The 25,071-nt window shown below is 40.0% G+C and overlaps 1 protein-coding gene across 5 annotated transcripts in view; it reads right to left on the minus strand.

Annotated features, from left to right (window-relative positions):
• The window catches only part of LOC124795006 (MAGUK p55 subfamily member 7), a 268,265-nt gene that overhangs the window by 149,094 nt on the left and 94,100 nt on the right, over positions 1–25,071 (minus strand). For 4 of the 5 annotated variants that reach the window (XM_047258764.1, XM_047258766.1, XM_047258765.1 and 1 more), the window contains 2 exons: positions 15,608–15,804; positions 8,451–8,581 (listed from right to left, as the gene is read on the minus strand). In XM_047258764.1, the coding sequence (XP_047114720.1) occupies positions 8,451–8,581; positions 15,608–15,804 (328 nt within the window). The remainder of the gene's footprint in view (positions 1–8,450; positions 8,582–15,607; positions 15,805–25,071) is intronic. The other variant, XM_047258763.1, reaches the window with a different exon arrangement.

Here is a 25,071-nt window from a genome sequence, read left to right on the forward strand (position 1 = left end):
GATTGGTCTTGTGGAGCCATTTTTGTGAGCTATTTCGGAGGTCTTTCGGAGAAGGGCCGTAAGTTAAGTTTGGAATTTGTTGGTAGGGTCTTTGTGTAACTGTATGATATTATTTTCTTCATAAAACTTCAAGGGTTTTTGGATGTGTGCATTTTCAAGTATAATAACTGCTTAGTTCCCCTTGTCTGCCTTTGTGACAAGTGCTTTATGGTCTTTCAGTTTATGAGCCATTATTTATACGGTTTGATGCCAACTACATGTTTTAAGTTTGGATAGCTTATCTTTATGTCTGTTCAGGACACAGATGTACTCTTTGTTAACAATGTCACTGATTTTGTACCAGATATAGTTGGAGGTAAAGCTTGGTATTTTATTTGCTAGTGCTACATGATTATGGTAGAGTTGTGTAATTAGCAAGTCTTTCTTTCCCTTGAGTGATTTTATTTCGGTATCTGGCCTTATTTTCTCAGCTTACTTTAAAATTATGTTGCCAGCTCACTAGTTTTTTTTGGATTTTCATTTTAATGTATTTTGGGATAATTCTGTATCTCTTGCATTCTTTGTTATAATCAGTACTAGGGGGTGGTTTTCATAAGTTTGGCCTACATTCTCTCATAATTACAAACATCTTTCATTGCCTTGCCTGGCATCCAAATGAATGTTTCATCTACAAATGACAGCATCATGAGGGTTGGGACTGTTGATAAATACAACAGATACTAGGAAAGTTTTGTAATACAGCTTTACTTATTTAAATTTTTTTGATGTAATTTCCACCACACTGAATACACCTCTCCATTCTCCGAAACCAATTCCTAAACCAGTTCTCCTAAGTTTCTGCAGTAGAGGGTAAGGCACACTCATTGTCCCAAGCCCTCAGGATCTCCGCAACACTTGAAAACTGCACTCCTTTCAGCTTCATTTTCACATACGGGAACAGTGCAAAGTCACATGGAGCAAGGTCTGGACTGCAAGGAGGGTACTCAAGAAGTTTCAGTACTGTACCCCACAAATATTCTGGTGCACGCTTTGGCGTGGTGAGCTGGAGCGTTGTTGTGATGGAGGAACCGAGTGTCCATTCTTGACTTTTGTTGCAAGTTCTTCAAAGATTGGATGATTTTGGGCAGGCACTGCTCTGTGTACTTAGTGACCACTTAGTTGTGACTGTCTTCCATGTGTCCAAAACAACAGGCTCCATTAATTCCACTTGATTTGGGGAAAAAAGCTATCATTTTCTTCTTTACTGATCGGGATTTTCTGACAGCTACAGATGTGTTGTCATCTTCAAAGACTCAAACTTTGTTTTGAGTCTTAGTTGGCATCTCATAATAGTACAGTCAAGTCTCGTCACCTGTCACAATGTTATTCATATACTGAGACTGTCCCTTAGAAAATTTCTTTAACATCTCCTGGCACAAAGTCACATGTTGCATCATTTGCTCTTCCATTAGTCTATGCGGCACCCAGACAACAAAGTTTCTTTACTTGCAAATTATCATGTACATTTGAACAAATTGCTGGTGCATTTAGACCTAAGGTATCTTCTATCTGCTTATAGGTCACTCGCCTGTCTTCGTCCAGCATTTTCCTCACAGCATCAATGTTTTCCTCTGTAACTGATGATCGTGGCCTTCCAGTCTGCTCAGCATCCTCCAGATCAAAATTTCCTCTTTGGAATTCTCTGTACCACTTGAACATAGTTGTGCAATGCAGACACATATCATCGAGAGCAAGAGTCATTTCTTCAAAGCACTGGTCTATGTTCAAACCACATGCAAAGTTGTACCACAAAACTTCCGAATCTCACTTCATGACCATAATACTATATCAATGCAAGTATGTAGGATTCACAGAACGCAACAGCAATCAGCCTCCTACAAGTTATTGTTGTGTTGTATTGCAAAACCTTCCTAGTACCCTTTGTATAAATAAAATTGTTTTCTGCATCAGTCAGATTTATTTTGCCACTATGTGTTTCAAAGCTCCACGCCATCATCTTCAGGAGGAGAATTGTTTAGTTACACAGCTGGTGTTAGGGAAAGCATAGAGCCTTCTTGCAGCAGCAGGCCAAGTGCAAGGCAGGTTATGTAACATCTTTTGCTGGTTTATCACCGGCTAAAGATGAAACATAACCTGCCTAACACTTGATTTACTGCTGTGGAAAAGCTTCTATGCTTTTCACTAACAAAAGCTATGTAACTAAACAATTCTCCAACTGAAGGGAATGCAGTTGCAAAATAAGCAAGTGACTGAGGCAGGAAACTGTTTATCTATGCAGAATTTGGAATGATTTTTCCAATTATTTTCTGTTCCACTAACCATATAAATAAATAAACAAGCAAGACTTAAGAGTATTAATTATCCTGCCAGTTTCCTTCATAAACCCTTTCAACGAGAATAGTGAGTGACTGAAAAGTACTTTATAAGAAAAGCTTCTTCACAGATGAATATGGCTACACATCTTTACCACTGATGACAGTATGTTGTTTTAGCTGTTTTATCTCTTCAGTAATTACCACGTATTTAGAACAGTAGATTGGATCATTTTGTGCCCTGTAGATGAATTTAAGTTAGTAAATGCAACTACCAAAACAAGAAGAACGTTGAATTATTTATAGACCCAACCTGTTCAGCTCATGCTGTAATCCCAGACAAGAGCTGGAAAGGGTGCAAATGTTTGTGATGGACACAGGGAATTTGAATTGGGGAAAGTAGTGCTACTGATCTAAATAATGTGTTGCAACAATTGCTCCCCTTCCCCACAAACTTCAAAGAATCTTCTGTCATATCTGCCTCTGCCTCTTCCCACTCACAATCTCTCAAGCATGAGCAATGTCTACTGAACAGTTCTCCTTACAAAAGGTTGCTAGATGGGTGTCTATAGATCTTAAGACCTCACAGCTACACCATGTGTTATATTTCCAAGCATAGCTCACCAAGTAGACCATTTGTTAGCGTTTACATTCTCGAATATGCTAAAGGAATCCTGACATATGTATTTCAGTGCCAGAATATGGAGATGTCAGCACTGATGATGAAATTTCACTAACTCGTCATTCAGTTTTTCAAGAGTCAAACTCAAGGACTCTTCCAGAGGACCTCATGTGAATAGAAATACCACATCAAAACTCATAAGTATATCTAAAGGATTTAGCCTCAAAGATTTCATTCTCCACTTCAAAAACATTTACTTTGATGATAACTGGTTTCGTTCAGTTTTTGACCATCATCAGACCCTCAAATCATAATGGTAGGTGGTGGTGGTGAATAGAGCAGGTTACAACACCTGGTCAATTCACCAACTCCGACTACCAGCATGGTGCGGATCTAAGGATGGTCAAAACTGACCGAAACTAGTTGCAATCAAACTAAATGTTTTGTGGTCAAGACTGTTCTTGTCCATTTTTAAAGTACTTTTTACCAGTCTGATGTTCTCCACAAGAAATGTGCTCAAAAATTGCTCAAAGATTTCAATCATCAAATAAAATTCACCAGATTGGTGATATGGTATTCATACTTGCCAACAAATGGGCTATGAACAGATGTTACATACTTTGCCAGGTTTTAGGTGTGTGCATTCAAATTACTAACTATAGGGTGAAAGGCTACCCCTTTCTTATGAAGCTTTGGCAGACCACACAACCTAGGTGGAGCGGCAGCACCAGGATGAAGTTTCTCACACAAATCTTCTGACAATGTGCTCGTCTTCAAAAGTGAAAGAATCTTGGACTTAATCCTTCCCATGTGGTCGCTACATAATCTTCTGTAAGAGGGTCCTTGAGCAGTGAACCCATTTTAAAGATGTAATTATCCTGTGCCAAAACAGCTGTGGCATTCCTCTTGTCAGTTGGTAAAATACTAGTTAAATCAAACAGTTAATAATTTAGGGGAACCTGCCTATGACCTGGCAAAGTACTTAACATCTGCTTTTAGCCCTATGTTGCCAAGGGTGAACACCATAGCTTCAACTAAATGGGTTTTATTCAGTGTCTGAAATCTTTGAGGCTGGATCCTTCAGATTTAATTGTCAGTTTTGATGTGTTATTTCTATTCACACGAGTCTCTTTGGAAGAGTTCTTGTGTATGACTAATGAAAAATTGGATGAGGAGTTAGTGAAGCTTTGTAGTCACATGTGTTGTGTTGGTCAGTGGGCTCAGTAACTGGGTGGTCCAGCTACTTCTTGGCCACAGTTTGTCAGTGGCCATTCATGCGGACAGACAGCTTGTTGGTTGTCATGCTCATAGAACACAGCACAGTGGTTGTGGCTTAGCTTGTAGACCACATGGCTGATTTCACAAGTAGTACTGCCTTTCATGGGATAGATGATGCTTGTGATAGGACTGGAGTAGATGGTGGTGAAATGATGTATGGGACAGGTCTCCAGTTACCCACACCTTCCAAACTCCCTCCATCAGGCCACAAAGGAATGTTCCCCTCATGACTTAGTAATAATGGAGCAAATGATTCACATTCTCTGATAGGGTTTCAACTACCTCTTGTCCTGCCCTGAAATGAGGAATGTCCTACATACTACCCTTCCCAGCCCTCCAACAGTGCTATTCAGCTGCCCAATGAATCTACACAATATGCTCAGCCATCCCTACACAATCCCTGTTCCCAATCCTTGCCTCATGGCTCACATCCCTGTAATAGCCCTACACAGAATACCTGTTCCATATATCCACCCACCATCACCTACTACAGTAGGCTCACAAGTATCATATATCCCATCAAAGGCAGAACTGTCTGTGAAACAAGTCATGTGATCTACAGGCAAAGCTGCAACCACTGTGCTGTGTTCTTGGTGGGCATGATGACCAAAAATCTGCCTGTCCATATGAATGGCATCAACAAACTGTGGCCAACAAACAACTGGACCACCCAGTTGCTGAGCAAGCTGCCCCAACACAACATTCTTCATTTTAATGGCTGCTTCACAGCTTGTGCCATTTGGACCCTTCTTACCAACACCAGCTTTTCTCAACTGTGCACGTGGGAAATCTCGTTACAATATATCCCATGCTCTCTTAACCCACCTCACCTCAATCTTCGTCAGTCATTGTCCTTCATCCACCACTAACCAGTCTTCTATTCCACAAGTGCACCCGCAGTCTTTTTACCTTTCTCCTTTTCTGCTCCCCCTCCTCCTCCCCGCCACCCTCCATCTAACCTCTTGACTGAACCTGGCTCCTTATTCTCTTGCAACCTCATCCCTGTATGCTCCCACAAGCAGCACTTTACTGCCCCCACCTGTATCCCACTTTCCCTTTTCCTTCCCGCCCAGCCTTCTTATTACCCCCCACCATCCAGACTGCTTCTCCCATCATGTGCAGCTGCTCGCATGCTGGTCTCGGAAGCCAGAGACAATGGTCATATGTGTGAGCTGCATTTGTGTGAATGTTTGTGTATGTATGTTGCCTAATTCAGAAGAATGACTTCTGGCTGAAGGCTTACTTGTTTAGCAGTCTTTTTATTGCGGCTGTCTGAAGATTAAGTAGACAACACACGTGCAGCTCACATACACACCTGACCACTGTCTCTGGCTGCTGAGACCAGACTGCAAGCAACTGTGCATGATGAGAGAAGCAATCTCCGTGATGGAGGCAAGGAAGAGGTTGGGCCAGGGAAGGGGAGGGAGAGCAGGTTACAAGTGGGGGACAGTAAAGTGCTTTTTGTGGGAGCATACAGGGACAAGGTGGAGAGTGGAAGGGCAGCTAGATGCAGTGACGTGGTTAGATGGAGGATGGGGTGGGGGTGGAAAAGGAGAAAAGTAAACAGACTGTGGGTGTGCTTGTGGAATAGAAGGCTGTACAGTGGGAACAGGGAAGGGGTAGGTGGGCGAAGAAAAATGACTAACAAAGATTGAGGCCAGGAGGGTTATGGGAGCATACGATAAATTGTGGGGAGAGTTCCCAACTGCATAATTCAGAAAAACTAATAATGGTAGGACAGATCCCGATGGCACAAGCTGTGAAGTAGTCATTACAATGAAGCAACTGGGTGGTCCACTTGTTTGTTGGCCACAGTTTATCAGTGGCCATTCATTCGGATAGACAGCTCATTGGTTGTCATGCCCACACAGAACAAAACTGCAACCACTGTGCTTCACGCTTCATTCTAAGTGGGTATGACAACCAATAAGTTGTCAGTCTGCACGAATGGCCACCGGCAAACTGTTGTGAAGAAACAGCTGGACCACCCACCCGTTGAGCACACCGCCCATCACAATGTTCTTCATTTTAAAGACTGCTTCACAGCCTGTGCCATCAGGAGCCCTCCCACCAACACTAACTTTTCTGCATTGTGCAGGTGGAAACCCTCCCTGTGGTTTATCATTTGTTCCTCTAACCCTCCTGGCCTCAACCTTTGTTAGTCATTGTCCTTCACCCACCTACAACTTTCATGTTCCCACTCCAGCACTACACAGCCTTCTATTCCAATAGCACAGCCAAAATCTGTTTACTTTCCTCCTTTACCGCCCTCACCCTACCCTCCGTCTAACCTCCTGACTGCACCTAGCTGTCCCACCCCTCTCCACATTGTCCCTGTATGCTCCCACAAACAGCATTTTACTGTCCCCCACCCATAAACTGATCTCCCTCCCCCTCCCTGCCCCAGCCTCCTCCTTACCCCTCATCACGTACATTGCTTCTCCCATCACACGCAGCCGCTCGCACTCTGGCTTCAGAAGCCAGAGACAGGGGTCATGCGTGTGTGAGCTGCATTTGTGCGAATGTGTGGATGTATGTTTATTTCCGAAAATGACCTTCTGGCCGAAAGCTTACATGTACAGTAGTTTTTTTGCTGTGCCTGCCTGTGACTCAACATCTCCGCTATATGGTGGGTAGCAATCTATCTTTTTCATAATATTGTTTTTATTCCTCCCTGGATTTTCCGCTGTTTGAAGAGAGGATAAGTCATTTAAGTAAAATAAGAATAAAAACTTTTTAGAACCACTGGTTTAGAGGTACATACAGAAAATGTGATAAGGATCAGATGTAACAAAGTAGCTTGATGTCCTAGGTTCATGCTAAAAACGATTAAACTGAGCTATGACACTGATGGCTTAAAATAGCCTGCACGATAGAAATAAAAAAAAATACATGAATGTAAGTATTATTCACCAAATTCTTCATTTCCTGATTATATGCACCTCAATATTTTCATCTCATCATTTTCGCATTTTTCACCTTACCTGAAAGTAAATTTAAAATGAGAAGTAAATAAAAAGGAAGAGTTACAGCTTCATGGAAGGCAGAAAGACAGTGTCCCAACAATGTCGAGGTCATTAAAGGCAGACAACTTTGTGGACAAAAAACCATTGCAGATAAATCAGCATGGCTATAACAATAGAGGTGTGCAAATGGGTCAACAGGAGTTAAGTGCACATAAATAGAATTTCATGCTTCTCTTGCTTCTATCTGTCTTTCAATCTGATAAGCCCTAACATCATTACTGGGTTTCATACTCTAATTTCAATAGTAATTTCTTGTAATTACCATCACTAATCTACTACTTCACCCTCCATCCAATTAAAGTAAAAATTTCACTCACACTTCTGAACAGCAAAAAAGTTTCTTATTACATAACTATCTCTCTGACACCATATTCTAAAGAATATTTTTCATTACTTTGTTCAATATTTTCTTTTGTTCAATCTGTATCATTCCAAATATGAAAGAAAGATGAAAATTTTTACTGGTTTCAACATTTTATTCTGTGTTCATTTCGCTATTTTTTAATATATTTCTCCTTTTCTTTTAGTTCATTAACTTTTACTCGCTATATCAGAATTAAATATGCTACTCTTATAGTGTACAACACTACACTAAACATGATCTCGAACAAAAGCCAAACTGCCAGAGGAGCAAACGAAACAGTAAATCATTGCAGGTATGGCAATAGGACAACAACACTGAAAAATATAGGCATTTTATTGTTAGGGATACACAATAAACTGCAATGGTATTGACAACTAACATAAAAAAATTCGGACACCTTACATATCAGAAATTTCATCATTTATAAGTGTGAGAAGTTCACACTTTGTCTTGTTTGTCTTTACATCAACCGCTAACCTTGTTTTATTATCTTATCAGTCACTTGATCCAGTAGTGAAAATAAAATAAATCATTTTATGTTAATAATGTAAAAAAAAACTAAGATTCTCGTGTCTTTCATATTATGTCAGTTGTGTTACTACAAAGGGAAAAGGCAAGCTAAATATGCAAATTTTTCAGAAAATGCACCAAAAATAACAATGTCCTAGGAAAATAATTATTACTGTTAGTAATTTAATATTTTATTGTCATTCAAAGGAAAGAAAGTAGGAATTACAATACCAACAAATTCCAAAAGTTCTTTCGACAAACAAATGCCAGTAACACGTTAGCTTGAATCAACATTAAATATAAAACCACAACATAAGCAAAAAAAATGCAATACATACTCATTATCTTACTTTCATCACCAGACTTTTCTTTCTGTGTTCTCTCATGAATTATTCGTCGTTCTTGTAAGGCACGACTTGGAATTAAACCTGCTCTCATATTTCTGTCTCCCTCTCTCCGTGCTTGCCACCTACAGCAAAAAATGGGAGAAAATTTTGTGAAAAGCTGTGGCCTCAAACTGAATAAGTGTCATATGATACTGATGCAATTACTGGAGGTAATGGATATTATGATTTAATGGACTGTCTGTGACAAGTTCAGTATAGTTAAGAGCACAAGCTATGTTTGTGTTAGTATGGAGAAGTAAACTAGCCATGTCCCTTTCAAAGGAGGAGATTAAGTGATTTAGGGGAGCTAAAAGGAAAAGCCTGTGACATTATGACATACATGAAGACCATTCAAGAATTTTCACATACACAAATTCTTAGTTACAGTCATCAGCATAGTCTCATTGACTTTATTTATTATCAGTTCTGTAGAGTGCAAGGTTACAGGCTTATGGCTGTGAAATTTAATAAATGCAGCTTATATGATGATTTACACAACTACTGGAGGGACAGGTGTTATAACATCTTTAACATATGCCAATAAACATAACATCAATACCATAATTTAATGCAATTGAAAATCAACAAGAAGAAGGTGTATAATTGCATAAGAAACTAAATTTATAAGAGGGCTGTTCAAAAATTCCAGAACTTTGTCCACAACATTTTTCTACGCTTACCTGTTACTTATTCCGCATGGTCTCCTTTGAAATATTCTCCTCCACAACTGATACACCACTCTCAATGCCATTTCCACTTCCTGAAGCAGTCTTGGTAAGCCTCTTGCTGGATCGCGCATAGCGCCATCTGTGAATTTTCTTTTATCTCGTCTATCATTGCAAACCTTCGTCTTTTCAATAGTGTTTTCAACTTTGGAAATAAGAAAAGGACCGCAGGGACCAGGTGTTGAGATTACAGAAGATGAGGCAGCACAGTGATTTCGTTTTTTGTGCAATAGTCAAGCACCAACAAGGATGAATGTGCAGACGTGTTATCATGATGCAAGAGCCATGAACTGTGTTGCCACATTTCAGGCCATTTCCATCTCACATTTTCTCACTGGCATCGCAAAACATCCCGATAGTGCCACTGATTAACAGTGGTCTCTGTGGCATGAATTCGTGATGAACTAATCCTTCACAGTCAAAGAAAACTATAATCATGGCTTTGACATTTGGCCTGACCTAATATGCTTTTTTTTGTCTTGGAGAACCTTTCTCGACCCATTGTGAAGACTGAACATTGGTCTCAACATCATGACCATAGACCCACATCTCATCAACAGTTATGATTCTCTACGGGAACATCTCGTTCACATTTACGCGATCCAAAAGCTCTTCACATATTGCGAGGTGAAGGTCTTTCTGGTCTTGACTCATGAGCTGTGGGACGAACTTGGCAGCAACACGATGCATTTCAAGATGCTGTCAGGATTTCATGACATGATCCAACTGAAACGTTACATTCTTCTGCAATCTCTCAGACAGTCAGTCTTCAACTGACATGTACAATTTTGTCAATGTTCCTGACATGAACGTCATTGTTAGACATTGAAGGGTATCATGAACAAGGGTCAACTTTAACTTCTGTCCAGCCATTTTTCAACTTTGTGAACCATTCATATCACCGAGTATGTCTTAAGCACTCATCACTGTAGGCTTTCTGCAGCATTTGGTGCGTTTCTATAAAGGTTTTCTTGACTTTCTCATGAAATTTAATACAGATGCATTGCTCCTCTGCCATCTCGAAATTTGCAAACTGTGCGACACATGTTACGCAATACAGCACTGAAGAATAACAAACAGATGTACAATGATGAAACTTCCAGCAGTCACATGTTAAACACAGGTGTCTGCAGTGATGCCAACCGCATTTCGCACCAACACACCACAGGCATGAAATTACGAATGTTCCAGAATTTGTTGAACAGACTTCATACTTGAACTATTAGAGAAAGCAGGAAAGTTATAACCAGTGAACAGAGAGAAAATACAAATCCTCAAATAATGAATCTGACAGTTTCTCAATTGATTATTCATTTTATAGCAATAACAAGCAGTTGTCAGCCTGAAAGTTGAGTTGAATACCACACTGCTTTACTACATTTCTACATCCACATCTGTACTCTGCAAATCACCATAAGGTGCATAGCAGAGGGCATGTCTCATCCTACCAGTTATTCGGGTTTCTTCACGTTCCATTCACGTATGGAGCCTGGGAAGAACGAATGTCTGAATGCCTCTCTCTCTCTCTCTCTCTCTCTCTCTCTCTCTCTCTCTCTCTCTCTCTCTCTCTCTGTGTGTGTGTGTGTGTGTGTGTGTGTGTGTGTACAGTAATTAATCTAACCCCCCCCCCCCCCCCCAAAATCACCCCTTGTGAGGGATACATAGGGCGTTGTAGTATATTCTGAATCATCATCTAAAGCTGGCTCTTGAAACTTTGCTAACAGACTTTCTCGGGATAGTTTACATCTATCTTCAAAGAGCCTTCCAGTTCAGTTCCTACAGTATCTCTGTGACACTCTCCCACAGATCAAACAAACCTCTGATCATTTGCGCTTTCTCTTTAGCCTGATTGCACTTCCTCAATATTCCACCAACCCGCTTTACCCATGACTGAGCTTATTTGATCATTCCAGTTCATATCACTACAATGTGTTACACATAGATATTTGTATGAGTTGGGTGACTGCAACAATGACACATTGATATTATAGTCATTGGATACTATGTTTTATTTTTTCACGGCTGAAATCTTATCAAGACCTGACTGAATATTTCTTCAGCTTCTTTCAGACAGTACTTCATTATAGATAACCACATCATATGCAGAAAATCTGAGGTTACTATTAACATTCTCTGCGAGGGCATCATATAAAACATGAACAGCAAGGGTCCCAACACACTTCCCCAGGGCACACCTGAAGTTACTTCCACATCTGACAATGATTCTCCGTCCAATGCTGTGTCCTCCCTACCAAAAAGTTCTTATTCCAATCACAAATTTTGCTTCATACCCCATATAACAGTACTTTTGACAATAAAGATAGTCAAATGCTTTTCGGAAATAAAGAAATGCTGCGTCTACCTGACTGCCTTGATCCAAAGTTTTCAGTACGTCACGTCAGAAAAGTGCGAGTTGGGTTTCACATGATTGATGTTTTCAGAATCCATGCTGGTTGGCACTGACGAGGTCATTCTGTTCAAGATGCCTAATTATATTCGAGCCCAGGATAAGTGCTAAGATTCTACTATGAACTCATGTCAAGGATAATGGATGGTAGTTTTGCGGACTTCCTTGTAGACAAATATAGCTTTATTTTTATTTACACGTCAAGTTCCTTGGGACCAAATTGAGGAGCAAATCTCCAAGGTCATGGAACGTGTCAGTACATGAAATTACAACATAAAAGTAATAACAGATAAAAGTAAAATGTTTATGAACCCAAAAGCCTTTGAACAAGATCCTGAACATGTGCTTTCCATAACAGTTTACTATCTATCTGAACACCTAGAAATTCGAACTGTTCACTTTCACTAATCATATGCCCATTCTGTGAAATTAAAATGTCAGGTTTTGTTGACTTGTGAGTTAGAAACTGTAAAAACTTAATCTTACTGTGATTTGCGTTAGTTTATTTTCTACAACCCATGAACTTATGTCAGGAACTGCACTATTTGAAACAGAGCAAATGTTGCACACAACATTCTTTACCACCAAGCTACTGTCATCAGCAAACAGAAATGTTTTAGAGTTACCCGTAATACTACAGGGCATATCATTTATATAAACAGGGAACAGGAGTGACCCCAACACTGATCCCTGGGGCATTCCCCACTTGACTGTACCCCACTCAGACCCCACATCACAGCCACTCTCAACACGGTGAATAATGACCTTTTGCTGTCTTACTAAAGCAAGAAGTGAACCAAGTGTGAGCTACTCCCAATATTCCATAATGGTCAAAAATATTTTGTGATCAACACAATCAAACACCTTGGTTAAATCAAAAAATATGCCTCGCGCTCAAAACAGAGGAAAGAGAATATAGCATTTTCAGGTGTTTAACAACTTATAAAGCTGAACCGTACCTTTCATAGCAAATCGTGTGATATAAAATGATCAATTTTCCTTACATACACAGCCTTTTCAATAACTTTAGCAAACACTGATGGCATAGAAATAGGTCTCATATTGTCAACATCATCCCTTTCTCTCTCTTTTTATAAAGTGGCTTTACTACTGAGTACTTTAAACGTTCAGGAAACTGAGCATTCCTAAAGGAAAAATTACAAATATGGCTAAATAAAGGGCTAACATGTGCAGTACAGTACTTAAATATTCTGCTAGGCACTCCATCATATCCATGAGAATTCTTAGTCTTCAGTGATTTCATCACTGACTCAATCTCCCCTTTGTCAGTATCACAGAGGAGTCTGTCACACATCACTCGCAGAAAGGCATTTGCCAAGGGAGTTATATGATTCCCTGTAGAAACTAAATTTTTATTTAACTCACCAGCAATGCTCAGAAAATGTTTGTAAAATATTGTACATATATCAGATTTATCAGTAACAGAAATATTTTTACCACAAACTGACTTTATATTGTCGACCTTGTGCTGCTGACCAGATATTTCTTTCACAACTGACCGTATGTTTTAATTTTATCCTGTGAATTAGCTATTCTATTTGCTTACTACATATTCTTTGTCTTCCTGATAACAGACTTAAGTACCTTACAGTAAGGTTTGTAATGGGCTACTGTAGCTTGATTGTGACTACTTCTAACACTGTGATATAATTCCCACTTTTTTTTATTTTAACCTGTGATTTTTCCAAGAACTGGGCACTGTTTTTTGTTCGAGGGACCTACGATAGATCATCAGTAAAAGAGAGGCAATTCAGCAGCGAATTCAGTATAGAATCTGGCAGGGATTCCATCGGGCCCTGGAGGTTTGTTCAATTGTAATGATTTCAGTTGTTTCTAATCACCACTGACACTACTGCTTATATCTATCATCTTTTAAGTGGTACGAGGATTAAACTGGAGCAATTATCCTGGTTTTTCCTTTGTAAAGGATCATTTAACAAAAGAGTTAAGCATTTCAGTTTTTGCTTTGCTACCCTCAATTTCAGTTTGTATCTCATTTGCTACCTTTGGTGCCACTAACAACCTTTACAAATGAGCAGAATTTCTTTGTGTTTTGTGAAATATTATTTGACAGTATTCTGCTACAGTAGTCATCGTATGCATCATGCCTTGCTCTCTTGACAGTCAAACCCATTTCGTTCAGCATCTCTCTGTCTATAGTTCTATGCTTTGTTTTACACCTATTATGCCATAGTCTCTGTTTTATTAGAAGTTTCTTTCCAGTGACTGTACACCACAGAGAGTTCCTCCCATTATGGACTGTTCTGCTGGGTACATATCTATCCCATGCATGCTCAACTATTCTTCTGAACCTGTGCCATAGTTCATCTACCTGCTCCTGTCTTGTGCTGAGATTTCATGTTTCTCGTTGAGATATGGCACTACAGATTTTTTCTCTAGTTTACTAAACATATATATCCTTCTGCTTGTTCTAGTTGTCCTTTGTACTTTGGTAATCATTGTTGCCATAACTGTGTAATGGTCACTGATACTAGTTTTAATGTGGATATCCTCAAAGAGGTCACATCTATTTGTTGCCATTAAATCAAACATATTTCCATCATGAGTGGAAGTTCCTAACTACTTGTTCTAGCTAGTTTTCAGAGAAGGTATTTAGTAATGTTCCACAGGATGTCATCATGTCCACCACTAACAAAACTTAATTTTTCAAATTAATTGTTAGATGATGAAAGTCTCTACCAATGATTACACAGTTATTGGGGAACATATATACAAGTGAACTGAAGTTTTCTCTTAAGTTTTCAATTACATCAGGAGATGAGGCTGGCACATCTGACATGCAGTTTCAATTTCTATCTGAGGTTCTCATCTACTGTGACAAATACACCACCTCCATTCCCCATTTGCCAATCCTTTCAATATACACTTAAATTTTCCCCAAAAATCTCACTGTTATCAATGTCTGGTTTCAACAAGCTTTCAGTACCTAGAATATGTTAGCTCCATTGCTTTTCATGAGTGCTTCAATTGCTGGCACTTTGTTGCAAATGCTTTTGCAGTTTGCCATTTGGGTTCTAATACTTGATATATGGTACTACTGGAGACAATACACACGAGAAACAGTTTTTCTAGTCACAATTTTATGAAAAGGGAAGTTGCTACTCACCATAAGCAGAGATGCTGAGTCGCAGATAGGCACAACAAAAAGACTGTCATAAATAAAGCTTTCAGCCAGTAAGGCCAGTAAATTAAGAGGTAATATAATATTGAGGTCTATCGACAATAATTTTTCCCTTGCCCCTTTTGTGAATGTAGAGGGAAAGGGGGGGAGGGGGAGAGGAGGAGGGTAAACTGGTACCAGAAATATCCTTTGCCAAATATTGTAACATGGCTTGCAGAGAATAGAGTGGGGGCAAAACCATCTTAAGTGTGGTAGAATGTAAAAATGGATAAGGAAATGGTTTTGAGATTGCTTGGCAAACTGAAGTTTTCTCTTTAGACCATAAAAGATCTAAGCAATTTTGATTACATTTAGGTATGGAGCTTAAAATGAATCATGAAGATGATTTTGACAATCAGAGAGGGATTTCTATGACATATGGACAGTGCTTAGTTTTTGACTCAAGTGGCACACGTGATGGAAGATTAAAGCATCTGCCACACAATGTTTCCTGGTAGTGTGGAGTGTTAGGTTGAGTATGTATGGAATTAGACTGCACCTCCACTCATGACATACCTAGAATAGATTTTTGATAATTATTTAAGGTGACATTTTCCTTGTTGTTGCAATCTAAAATACGAACATTCCATTATAACATCCAGCAGATTTACTAACCATGCAGGTATAAAGCTACATATTGTCTTCATGATAATTCCAATCATTTCACACTCAACAGATACAGATGCCTTTAGCATCGCTTAGAACACTTAAAATAAGTAGAACTTAAGATTTCAATATTCAAAGAAAATTTTTCTGCATGTTAAAGCAGACATACCAGTAAGCATCATCCTGGCTGACAATGTGAAGAATATCTCCTTTCTTGAAATCCAGTCCTGCTTCTTTGCATGGGATGTATGGATCTGTAGATGATGTATAATCAAAATGTGCACGGACTCTGACTTTACTCTCACGCAATCCACTTTTGCTATCTGCAGGAACAAGCTTGAAAGTAATTGTACCCTCAGATGCTTGCTGAAAGCACACAACAACAACAAAAAATAATTACTTTCCAAAGCACTGTAGTTTCCCATTAAAAATAAAAAGCTTCTACTGATATCTAAGGGTTTAGAAGATGACAAAACATAGACAGTAATATGTCTCTTTGAACAAGTACATTTCAGTTTCTTATAAACAGTGGCAATTTGGTAATTGTCATTACTAAAAGTTCATGTGTCTGGTTACTGAGTGTGTTTAAGTAAAAAAGAGTCTGAGCTTTGTATATGGTTAACATATCACTATAATTGTTGTATGTAACTGTGCTGCAGCCATCAACCACAAGGATGGTCGAATGGATGGATTCAAATTTTTGGGAACTGAACAGTTTGGTCACCAGCACCCTTTCTCAAGATCATGGTACTGGCGTATGAGTAGTGACTCTTGTTAAAATGAAAAGCAAAGACAATATCACTAAAATCACAGTAATAAAAAATTTCACATACAATTTCCAGAATACTGCTATTATACACCAATAGAATTAATAAATCAGTGGATGGCATTCATATGGCTAGTATCGTGAAACTAATAGGATGAAACAGCCACACCAAAACACATTAAAACTTTTTTCCAATTACATTGGGCAGGAGTCCTTACACCACACAAGATGTCAAAAGTTTACTTGCTATTATGTTGTAATCATTTAAAACTGGGAGTAAGACCCTTGGTAGACCAAAGGCGCCCCTCGTATCAGCATACAAAACACACAATATCGAAGCCTGATGCACACTGAGTAGGGCACTGTAAAGATTGCCTTCTGATGGATCTTCGTGTTGCACGAGTTAAGTGTGCGTCACTGGCAGTGTACAATATGAAGGTCAGTGAGAGTCACTTTGTCACTTCTTGGAGATCAAGAAAGAAACTGCACCATAGTTGAATAGTTGGTTTGACTGAGCACAGCTTCTTGCTGGACACTTCAAGCCATTGCCTTTCCCATTCAGCAAACACTCTTTTTGTAGCCCACGACATGACAGCCTGTAGGGGGACATTAAGGTGAACTGTGGTATTTTCCTGGCAGGCTGCTTTTGCTACTCTGTCAGCATCCTCATTCCCTTGACTCCCATGTGTTCAGGGACCCAGCAGGCAGCCATCTCTTTCTTCTACCTGCACAAGAAGTGGATAGTGTCCTGGACCATCTGATTTATTCTATCTGTTGAGAAGATTTACTGAATAGCCTGCAGAGCACTGACAGAGTCCATGCAAGCAAGAAAGTTTCCTCCGTCAATGCTGTCTTGCCGCCCCCCCCCCCCCCCCCCCCCCCAAGAGCTCTGCAGAGTACGAGCACTGACTAGGTATGCAGATTACAATGATAAAATTTGAGAAGGTAACAGAACACCCAACACTGCCCCTTGTTTTGAACTATTGACAAAAGCCACCATGAGCTTGCAAACCACCAATAAAATGCAGTTAAAAATCCTACTTAAAATCATAGGCAGAGTGGTAGTCTTGTACTATATTATGTTCAAGTTAACAGCAGGCCTTTTCATCCAGGAAGGGTATTTCCTCCATCCCTGTTCAAGAATTGATATGTCTGCTATACCAGGTTGCTTGAGATAGTTCTTCACATGGACAGAAAAAAGCTTAGTTGCTGCATGGATTGTTCAGGCTCAATACTAATAACAGAATGTTTGGAGATGGACCTCACTTTGTATACATGCCACAGGAGTTCTCGCCAAATGGTAAGACACAGTTACCAGCCGCTGACTGGTGGGTTGATTTAATGATTACAGGGATAAAACTAAGGTGCCATTGATCCCTCCTACCTCCAACAGGCAAGTCAACAAAGTACACACCAAAGAAGGGCCCAGTGTGTGAAATCCAAGAAAACCCCAAGCTCTACTGAAGGTCAACGAAGTCTAGAGAACAGAACAAGGAAGAGGAATTGGTTGGGGGGGGGGGGGGGGGGGGGGGGGAGGGGGGGGGGGACGATAGATGAGGTGCCCCATCAGGGAGCAGCCAGAGGCCACCAGACAGAAAGTGCAATGGAGGACAGACCCCCTGCCATTCTATATTCATGAAGAGGCAAAGTTAGTTCTCTTTGCTGATGATACAAGTATAGTAATCACACCTGACAAACAAGAATTAACTGATGAAATTGTCAATACTGTCTTTCAGAAAATTACTAAGTGGTTCCTTGTAAACGGACTCTCACTGAATTTTGATAAGACACAGTACATACAGTTCCGTACAGGGAATGGTATGACGCCATTAATAAATATAGACCTTAATCAGAAGCATATAGCTAAGGTAGAATATTCCAAATTTTTAGGTGTGTCCATTGATGAGAGATTAAATTGGAAGAAACACATTGATGATCTGCTGAAACGTTTGAGTTCAGCTACTTATGCAATAAGGGTCATTGCAAATTTTGGTGATAAACATCTTAGTAAATTAGCTTACTACGCCTATTTTCACTCATTGCTTTCATATGGCATTATATTTGGGGGGAATTCATCACTGAGGAATAAAGTATTTATTGCACAAAAGCGTGTAATCAGAATAATAGCTGGAGTCCACCCAAGATCATCCTGCAGACATTTATTTAAGGATCTAGGGATATTCACAGTAGCTTCTCAGTATATATACTCTCTTATGAAATTTGTTATTAACAACCAAACCCAATTCAAAAGTAATAGCAGTGTGCATAACTACAATACTAGGAGAAAGGATGATCTTCACTATTCAAGATTAAATCTAACTTTGGCACAGAAAGGGGTGAATTATACTGCCACTAAAGTCTTTGGTCACTTACCAAATAGTGTCAAAAGTCTGACAGATAACCAACAAGTATTTAAGAAGAAATTAAAAGAATTTCTGAATGGCAACTCCTTCTACTCCATAGAGGAATTTTTAGATATAAATTAAGAAAAAAAAGAAAAAAAAATATTTAAAAAATAAAAAAAATAAAAATAAAAAATAAAAAAAATAAAAATAAAAAACAAAAAACACAAAAAAATAAAGTTGTTATATTAACTTAAGTATGTTGTTAAATTAACCTAATTATGTCATGTATTAGAAAATTCGACTCGTTCCACATCATTACGAAATATCGTATTCATGATCCATGGAACTAGTATTAATCTAATCTAATCTTACTAGACACCCCTCATCCAACAATACCAAAAAGAGACTAACAACACAGGCAAGACAAGAGAAGCACATGAAAACAGAGGAAGAACACAAACAGAACACGCAAGAAGGGAAAGAAGAGCAAAAGGGGGTAGGGCAAGGGCTGGGCCAGACCAGCAAGCCCGGACAGCCACTGCCCATTCAGAGCTGACGAGGCAACATAGCATCTTGCCAACCCCTCAATGGGCCGACAAGGCTGAGGCACCCTCACCTTAGAGAGAGTGGTAACAACCCTCTTCATGAATAAACTGTAAAACCAGTTCAGCCATTAAGGCATTGTCGGCTGACACCAGGGATAGTGAGGCAGGCACATTACGAGTCTGCCATAGGATGGCTAGGTTAGAACAGTCCAGCAAAATGTGGACCATCATCATACAGGCATCACAAAGACATTGGGGTGGATCCCTATGATGGAGGAGATGACAATGAGTCAGCCAAGGATGAAAGAGTCCTTGCGAGAGGCCCATGTGGATGACTTCCACAAATTCGTTGTTTCCTTTACCTCATGCAGAGCTGGCAAAGGACGATGGAGTCTTTGTGAGAGGCCCACATGGAGGATCTCCACTAATTTGTGGTCTCCTTTATCGCTTGTGACTTGTTCGGTGAAGTCAAAGTATGCCATTTTGTATTCCAAATCCTTAGAATTTGATTGTGTAATAGTGATCGAAAGTCCGATTCCATAAAACCAAACTCAAGAGGTGGCTTGTCAGTAAAGAGTTTGGCCAGCCTGTAAGTGAGTTCATTCCCTCGGATCCCAATGTGATCCAGGCTCCAGAAAAACACCATCTAGCATCCACATTGTTTGAGGGCAGAAAGGGAATCCTGGGTAGTTAGGACCAAGTAATGGCAAGGGTAACTCTGTTCAAAGCTTGTAAACAGCTCAGAAAGTCACTACAGATTAGGAAGGAATTACTGGTGCAAGAACAGGAATGCTCAAGAGCACAAGAGATGGCTACCAATTCCACAGTGAAAACTCTGCACCCATCTGGCAAGGAGCAGATTTAATTAAACCCTGCATTAACATAAGCAAAGCCACTGTGACCAGTGACCATCGAGTCATCAGTATAGACTACTTCTTAACCCCACATCATACTGAGAATGGAGAAGAATTGGTGGTGGAGGGCCTCAGGATGAGCCAGTCTTTCGGACCTTGTGATAAGCCAAGACAGAGATGTGGACAAGGCATGCACCACGTAGGTGTACGTGAGTCGGCCTGGAGAAGAGATGGTAGATGGGAAAGCTGGAGTTAAAAAAAAAGGGAACGGATGAGGATGGCAATCATAACTCAAGACTTAGGCCACTGTTGTGGGAGATGGATCTCACTATCTGCAAAGAGGATACAGTAGTTCGGGTGCTCCAGGGTGCAACAGATGCGTAATGCATTAATGATCAACTGTCATTAGTGCAGAACCCACAATGGTGGAATCCTTGCCTCTGCTAGGAGACTGAACATGGGGCTAGACCGAAAGGCACAAGCTGCCAGTCACACAACACAATGGTGCATCAGGTACAGCATCTGTAACATCAAAGGTGATGCCGAGCCATACGCACAACTCCCATAATCTAGATAGGACAAGACCAACTCTGTGTAGACTCATTATCAGAGTAGACTGGTTCACACCTCAAGTTAGTGTTGCGGAGGCTTCAAAGAGCGCTGAAGTGCGACCAACATATCCGCTAGTTGACGACGATGGGGAGGTCTTGTCAACCATCCATCAAAGACGACTCTAAAAACCGATGAGGGACTGGCCATCAAGGTACAGATCAAGATGGGGATGGACTGCACGGCAATGACAAAAATGTATAACCCATATCTTGGCAGCCAAAAACTGGAATCCATTAGTGAGAGCCCAAGATTGCACTAGGTGTATTGCTCCCTGTAGCTTGTGTTCAGTATCACCCATTGCACAAGAATGAAAATAAATGCAAAAATCATCAGCATATAAAGAGGGGGACACCACAGGCCTCTCAGCCACCACCAGACCACTGACAGCCACTAAAATGAGAGGGCACTCAAAACACAACCCTACAACAAAACTAGGATAAAAATTTTATGTTCTGTTTTGTGTATCTATCGGCTGTACTGAGCTGAGGTAAGTACTGGCCAGCCCCTCTATCTCTTTGTTAGTATAAAGTGTATGTTGGTGCAGTTCAAATTACGGTGCCATGCACTTCCTAGAGTAAACGCCATCCTACACTCATTTACACTCTTAGCTTCGAGGTGACAAGAAATTTGTGCTATCAAGGAGAGGCTACAAAAATCAGGACAGTAATATTACAACTGGTGCCCTACCATGTGAGGACCTGTCCTAAACTCTGTCCAAACAGGCCTTGGTAGGCCTAATGGTATCAACTGGCCACCGTGTCATCCTCAGCCGCCGGCCGGTGTGGCCAAATGGTTCTAGGCACATCAGTCTGGAACCGCACGACTTCTACAGTCGCAGGTTCAATTCCTGCCTTGGGCATGGATGTCCTTAGGTTAGTTAGGTTTAAGTAGTTCTACGTTCTAGGGGACTGATGATCTCAGATGTTAAGTCCCATTGTCCTCAGAGCCATTTGAAGCATTTCTTCATCCTCAGCCCACAGGCATCACTGGATGTGGATATGGAGGGGCATGAAGTCAGCACACCCCTCTTTCAGTCGTATGTCAGTTTATGAGACTGGAGCCACTACATCTCAATCAAGTAGCTACTCAGTTTGCCTCACAAGGGCTGAGTGCACCCCACTTGGCATCAGCGCTTGGCAGACAGAATGGTCACCCATCCAAGTGCTAGCCCAGCCAGACAGCATTTGAATTCGCTGATCTGACGGGAACTGGTGTTACCACTGTGGCAAGGCTGTTGGCGAGGCACTGTCCTACCCTGGCAAAATTAGACTCGTGCGTGTGTGTGTGTGTGTGTGTGTGTGTGTGTGTGTGTGTGTGTGTGTGTGTGTGTGTGTGAAGATTGTTGTACCATTGAACAATTAAAAAGAACTCAAGTGGTTAAGGACAGTGAACCATTTATTTACAGTGGCGAAGTGACTTTTGAAGTGTGAATTACATTTTTGAATGGACCAATGGAAATTAAAACTATGTTCAGACTCCAAATGGGAGAATACAAGGAAATTTTTGGAACAGTGCAAATTATTTTGAATGAAATATGGTAAGAAGCAGATGCCACTGTGGAGAGGACTTCGAATAATGGGAGGACAAAACTGCCTGATGTTATCATCAACATTATCTTGGCAACAACCAATCAGCGCAGAGCCCAGCAGTAAACAAACCAGCCTGGTATGGAACTACAGATGAGTTGGCATGGGATTTGTGTGCAAACGGCAAAATTATGGACAAATTGTCAAGGGCTTCACCCACTGCTCACTGTAATGTGAATGAGGAAGTTGACTGTTTAGAGCCAATGAAACAAATTAATGTTAAACAGGAGTTGCATGAAGAGACTAGCAATGTACAGGAAGTGTCAGTACATAAGAATTTCTTGTCGGTAGTGATGGAGTTTACAGATGAATTGAATTCAAAAGGCCACAAAAGCAGCAGTGACATTACTGGTTTAAGACTAGATATGAACAAAAGCAGTGATAACATTATAAAAGATTGGTAGTTTAAAACTAGAAGAAAAAAATGACGTTCCTACATTAAAGTCAGATTTGGACAAACAGAATCAGTGAAAAATGGTTTTGAAAACAAATTAGAAAAGGCAACGAAAGCTATGGCTATAAAAATAAAGACTGCTAGAACTGTGAAGCTTTAAGAGATAGAATTGTACAATATTGTGAAAAGAGGATGGAAGCTGTTTCTGGTTCCTGCCAGCAATCAGACAGCTTGGTTGGTTAGTTTGGGGGAAAGGGGACCAAACAGTGAGGTCATAGGTTCCATTGGATGAGGGAAGGACAGGGAAGGAAGTCAGCCATGACCTTTCACAGGAACATTTGCCTGAGCAATTTAGGAAAATCACAGAAAACCTAAATCAGGATAGCTCGATATGGGTTTAAACCATCATGCTCCAGAATGCGAGTCCAGTCTGTTAACCACTGCGCCACCTCGCTCAGTAAATCAGGCAGCCTTCAAGAAGTTTTGTTCTGAAAATAAGAACAAATTGGAAGCTCAAACTGAAAAAACCAAAACAGATCTGGGTAACGAAATATGGACAGTAGGAAGGAAAGTAAAAAGAAGTGTCAGATTACTACCGAAAACAGGGGAAGTAAACGAAAGCACAGATTTCAAGTTTGTTGAAACCAAAAAGAAACTCAGTAAAGTTCAAAATGTCAAACATAGTGTCTGTACTGTGTCTAATGGAGTTTCTTTTGATAGGTGTTAAAAGTTTAATCATTTTGACTCTATCATAATGTACAATCTCTTGATTTTATCAGAGAATTTAATGATATGATTGAGAAGTGGAGTGATAAGAAGAAAATGTCTCTTGTGTGGGGTTTCGTAAAGGCAGATTTTTATAGTTGGACAGCTGAAGCTGCAGAACAATGTGATTTTTGGGAAGAGTTTAAAAAATTATTTCTGGACGGGTACTGGTCTAAAGATGAGCAGCAAATGATTGTGAGTGAATTTTTGGGTGGTGGTATGTATGGTCCAGGAGAGGTACTATAAATGTTTTCATCAGAATTGTATTAACAAATGTAAGTACTCAGACAAGGAGCTAGGCAGTGAATCTATAATCATAGGATTGGAGAACAAACTTCCACAGAGTTAGGGAATTGATTTCGCCTGCTGCTAAGAGCAATATTAATGATTTTCTGGACTATGTGCGAAAAGTAGGAAAAGTCAGACCTGTAATAGAAGACAATGTGAGAAATTCTAAAGATAGGAACAAACGAAGGAGTGATTGGCAGGTGAAAAGAGTCAGTAGAGCAGATTATGGAAAGAACTGTGGAGGTACAAGGAGTAATTGTGTGTAAATAGGCACAAATGAAAATAGAAATGACAGGAGAAATTCCAGTGATAGGAGTATGGAGAATGGCGTTTATAGAGCCAACTTGGAAAACTGAAATTTGCTCCATTTGGAGCTGCACTTACGAAGGACATAGAAAAGAGCAATTTGTAAATAAATGTGTAGCAAGGCTCAGCTATACCGAAGTGCTTAGAGAGATTGAAACAAGCAGAGAGCTTAAATCATGGTGTTATGCAAAGGTAGTTCCAGTAGTGAGAAGCGTAAAATGTTGAAAGAAGTAGGCCTAATGACAGAGTAAACTAAAGAGGCAGAAAATTTTTCAACTCTTCAGCATACAAAATACTATCAAAATGGTTTTCTGAATGCTATGAGAAAGTGTAAGCAAACTAAAGAGCTTAAGTGTCTAGCTGCAAGGTTAAGTAGAGAAGAAAGGAAACAGATGATCAGCCAAGAATTTGACGACAGTGACAGCGACACTAAAGGTAGTTCAAATGATGCTAGAGATAGCAAAAGAATAAGTAGTGTTGAAGAAGATGAGGAGGATGAAGTATTTGAATTTGTTCATGATGATGAAGCAAATAAGTTGAGTAAAGAAATAGTAAATGTTGTTAGCGAGAAAAGTCATAATGAGGAGAAATTAGAAAATGAACAAGAAATAGCTAGGGAATGGAATTGTGCTATGTGTGCTATAGGTTTGGTAATCAGTATGACTGTTTACCTAGGGAAAGGATTAATGAGAATTTGTTACATGAAGAAGATACAAAGGTAAGTGACAGAGAGATACGGCAACCAACAATATTGGCTAATGTTCAAGGTTTTTCTGTTAAATGTTTACTGGACAGTGGGAGTGAATTGAATGGGGATTCCTAGATGTAAGAGATATGGCAACCAGCAATTTTGGTTAATGTTCAAGGTTTTTCTGTTAAATATTTACTGGACACTGGGAGTGAATTAAATGGGGATTCCCAGATGTTTTTGAATCACTTAAAGACAAAGAAGGGGTAGCAATGATTCATGTTTCAGGAATTCAAATTATACACTCCTGGAAATTGAAATAAGAACACCGTGAATTCATTGTCCCAGGAAGGGGAAACTTTATTGACACATTCCTGGGATCAGATACATCACATGATCACACTGACAGAACCACAGGCACATAGACACAGGCAACAGAGCATGCACAATGTCGGCACTAGTACAGTGTATATCCACCTTTCGC

Source organism: Schistocerca piceifrons, chromosome 4 (genome assembly GCF_021461385.2).
Source record: "Schistocerca piceifrons isolate TAMUIC-IGC-003096 chromosome 4, iqSchPice1.1, whole genome shotgun sequence".
NCBI classification, from domain to species: domain Eukaryota; kingdom Metazoa; phylum Arthropoda; class Insecta; order Orthoptera; family Acrididae; genus Schistocerca; species Schistocerca piceifrons.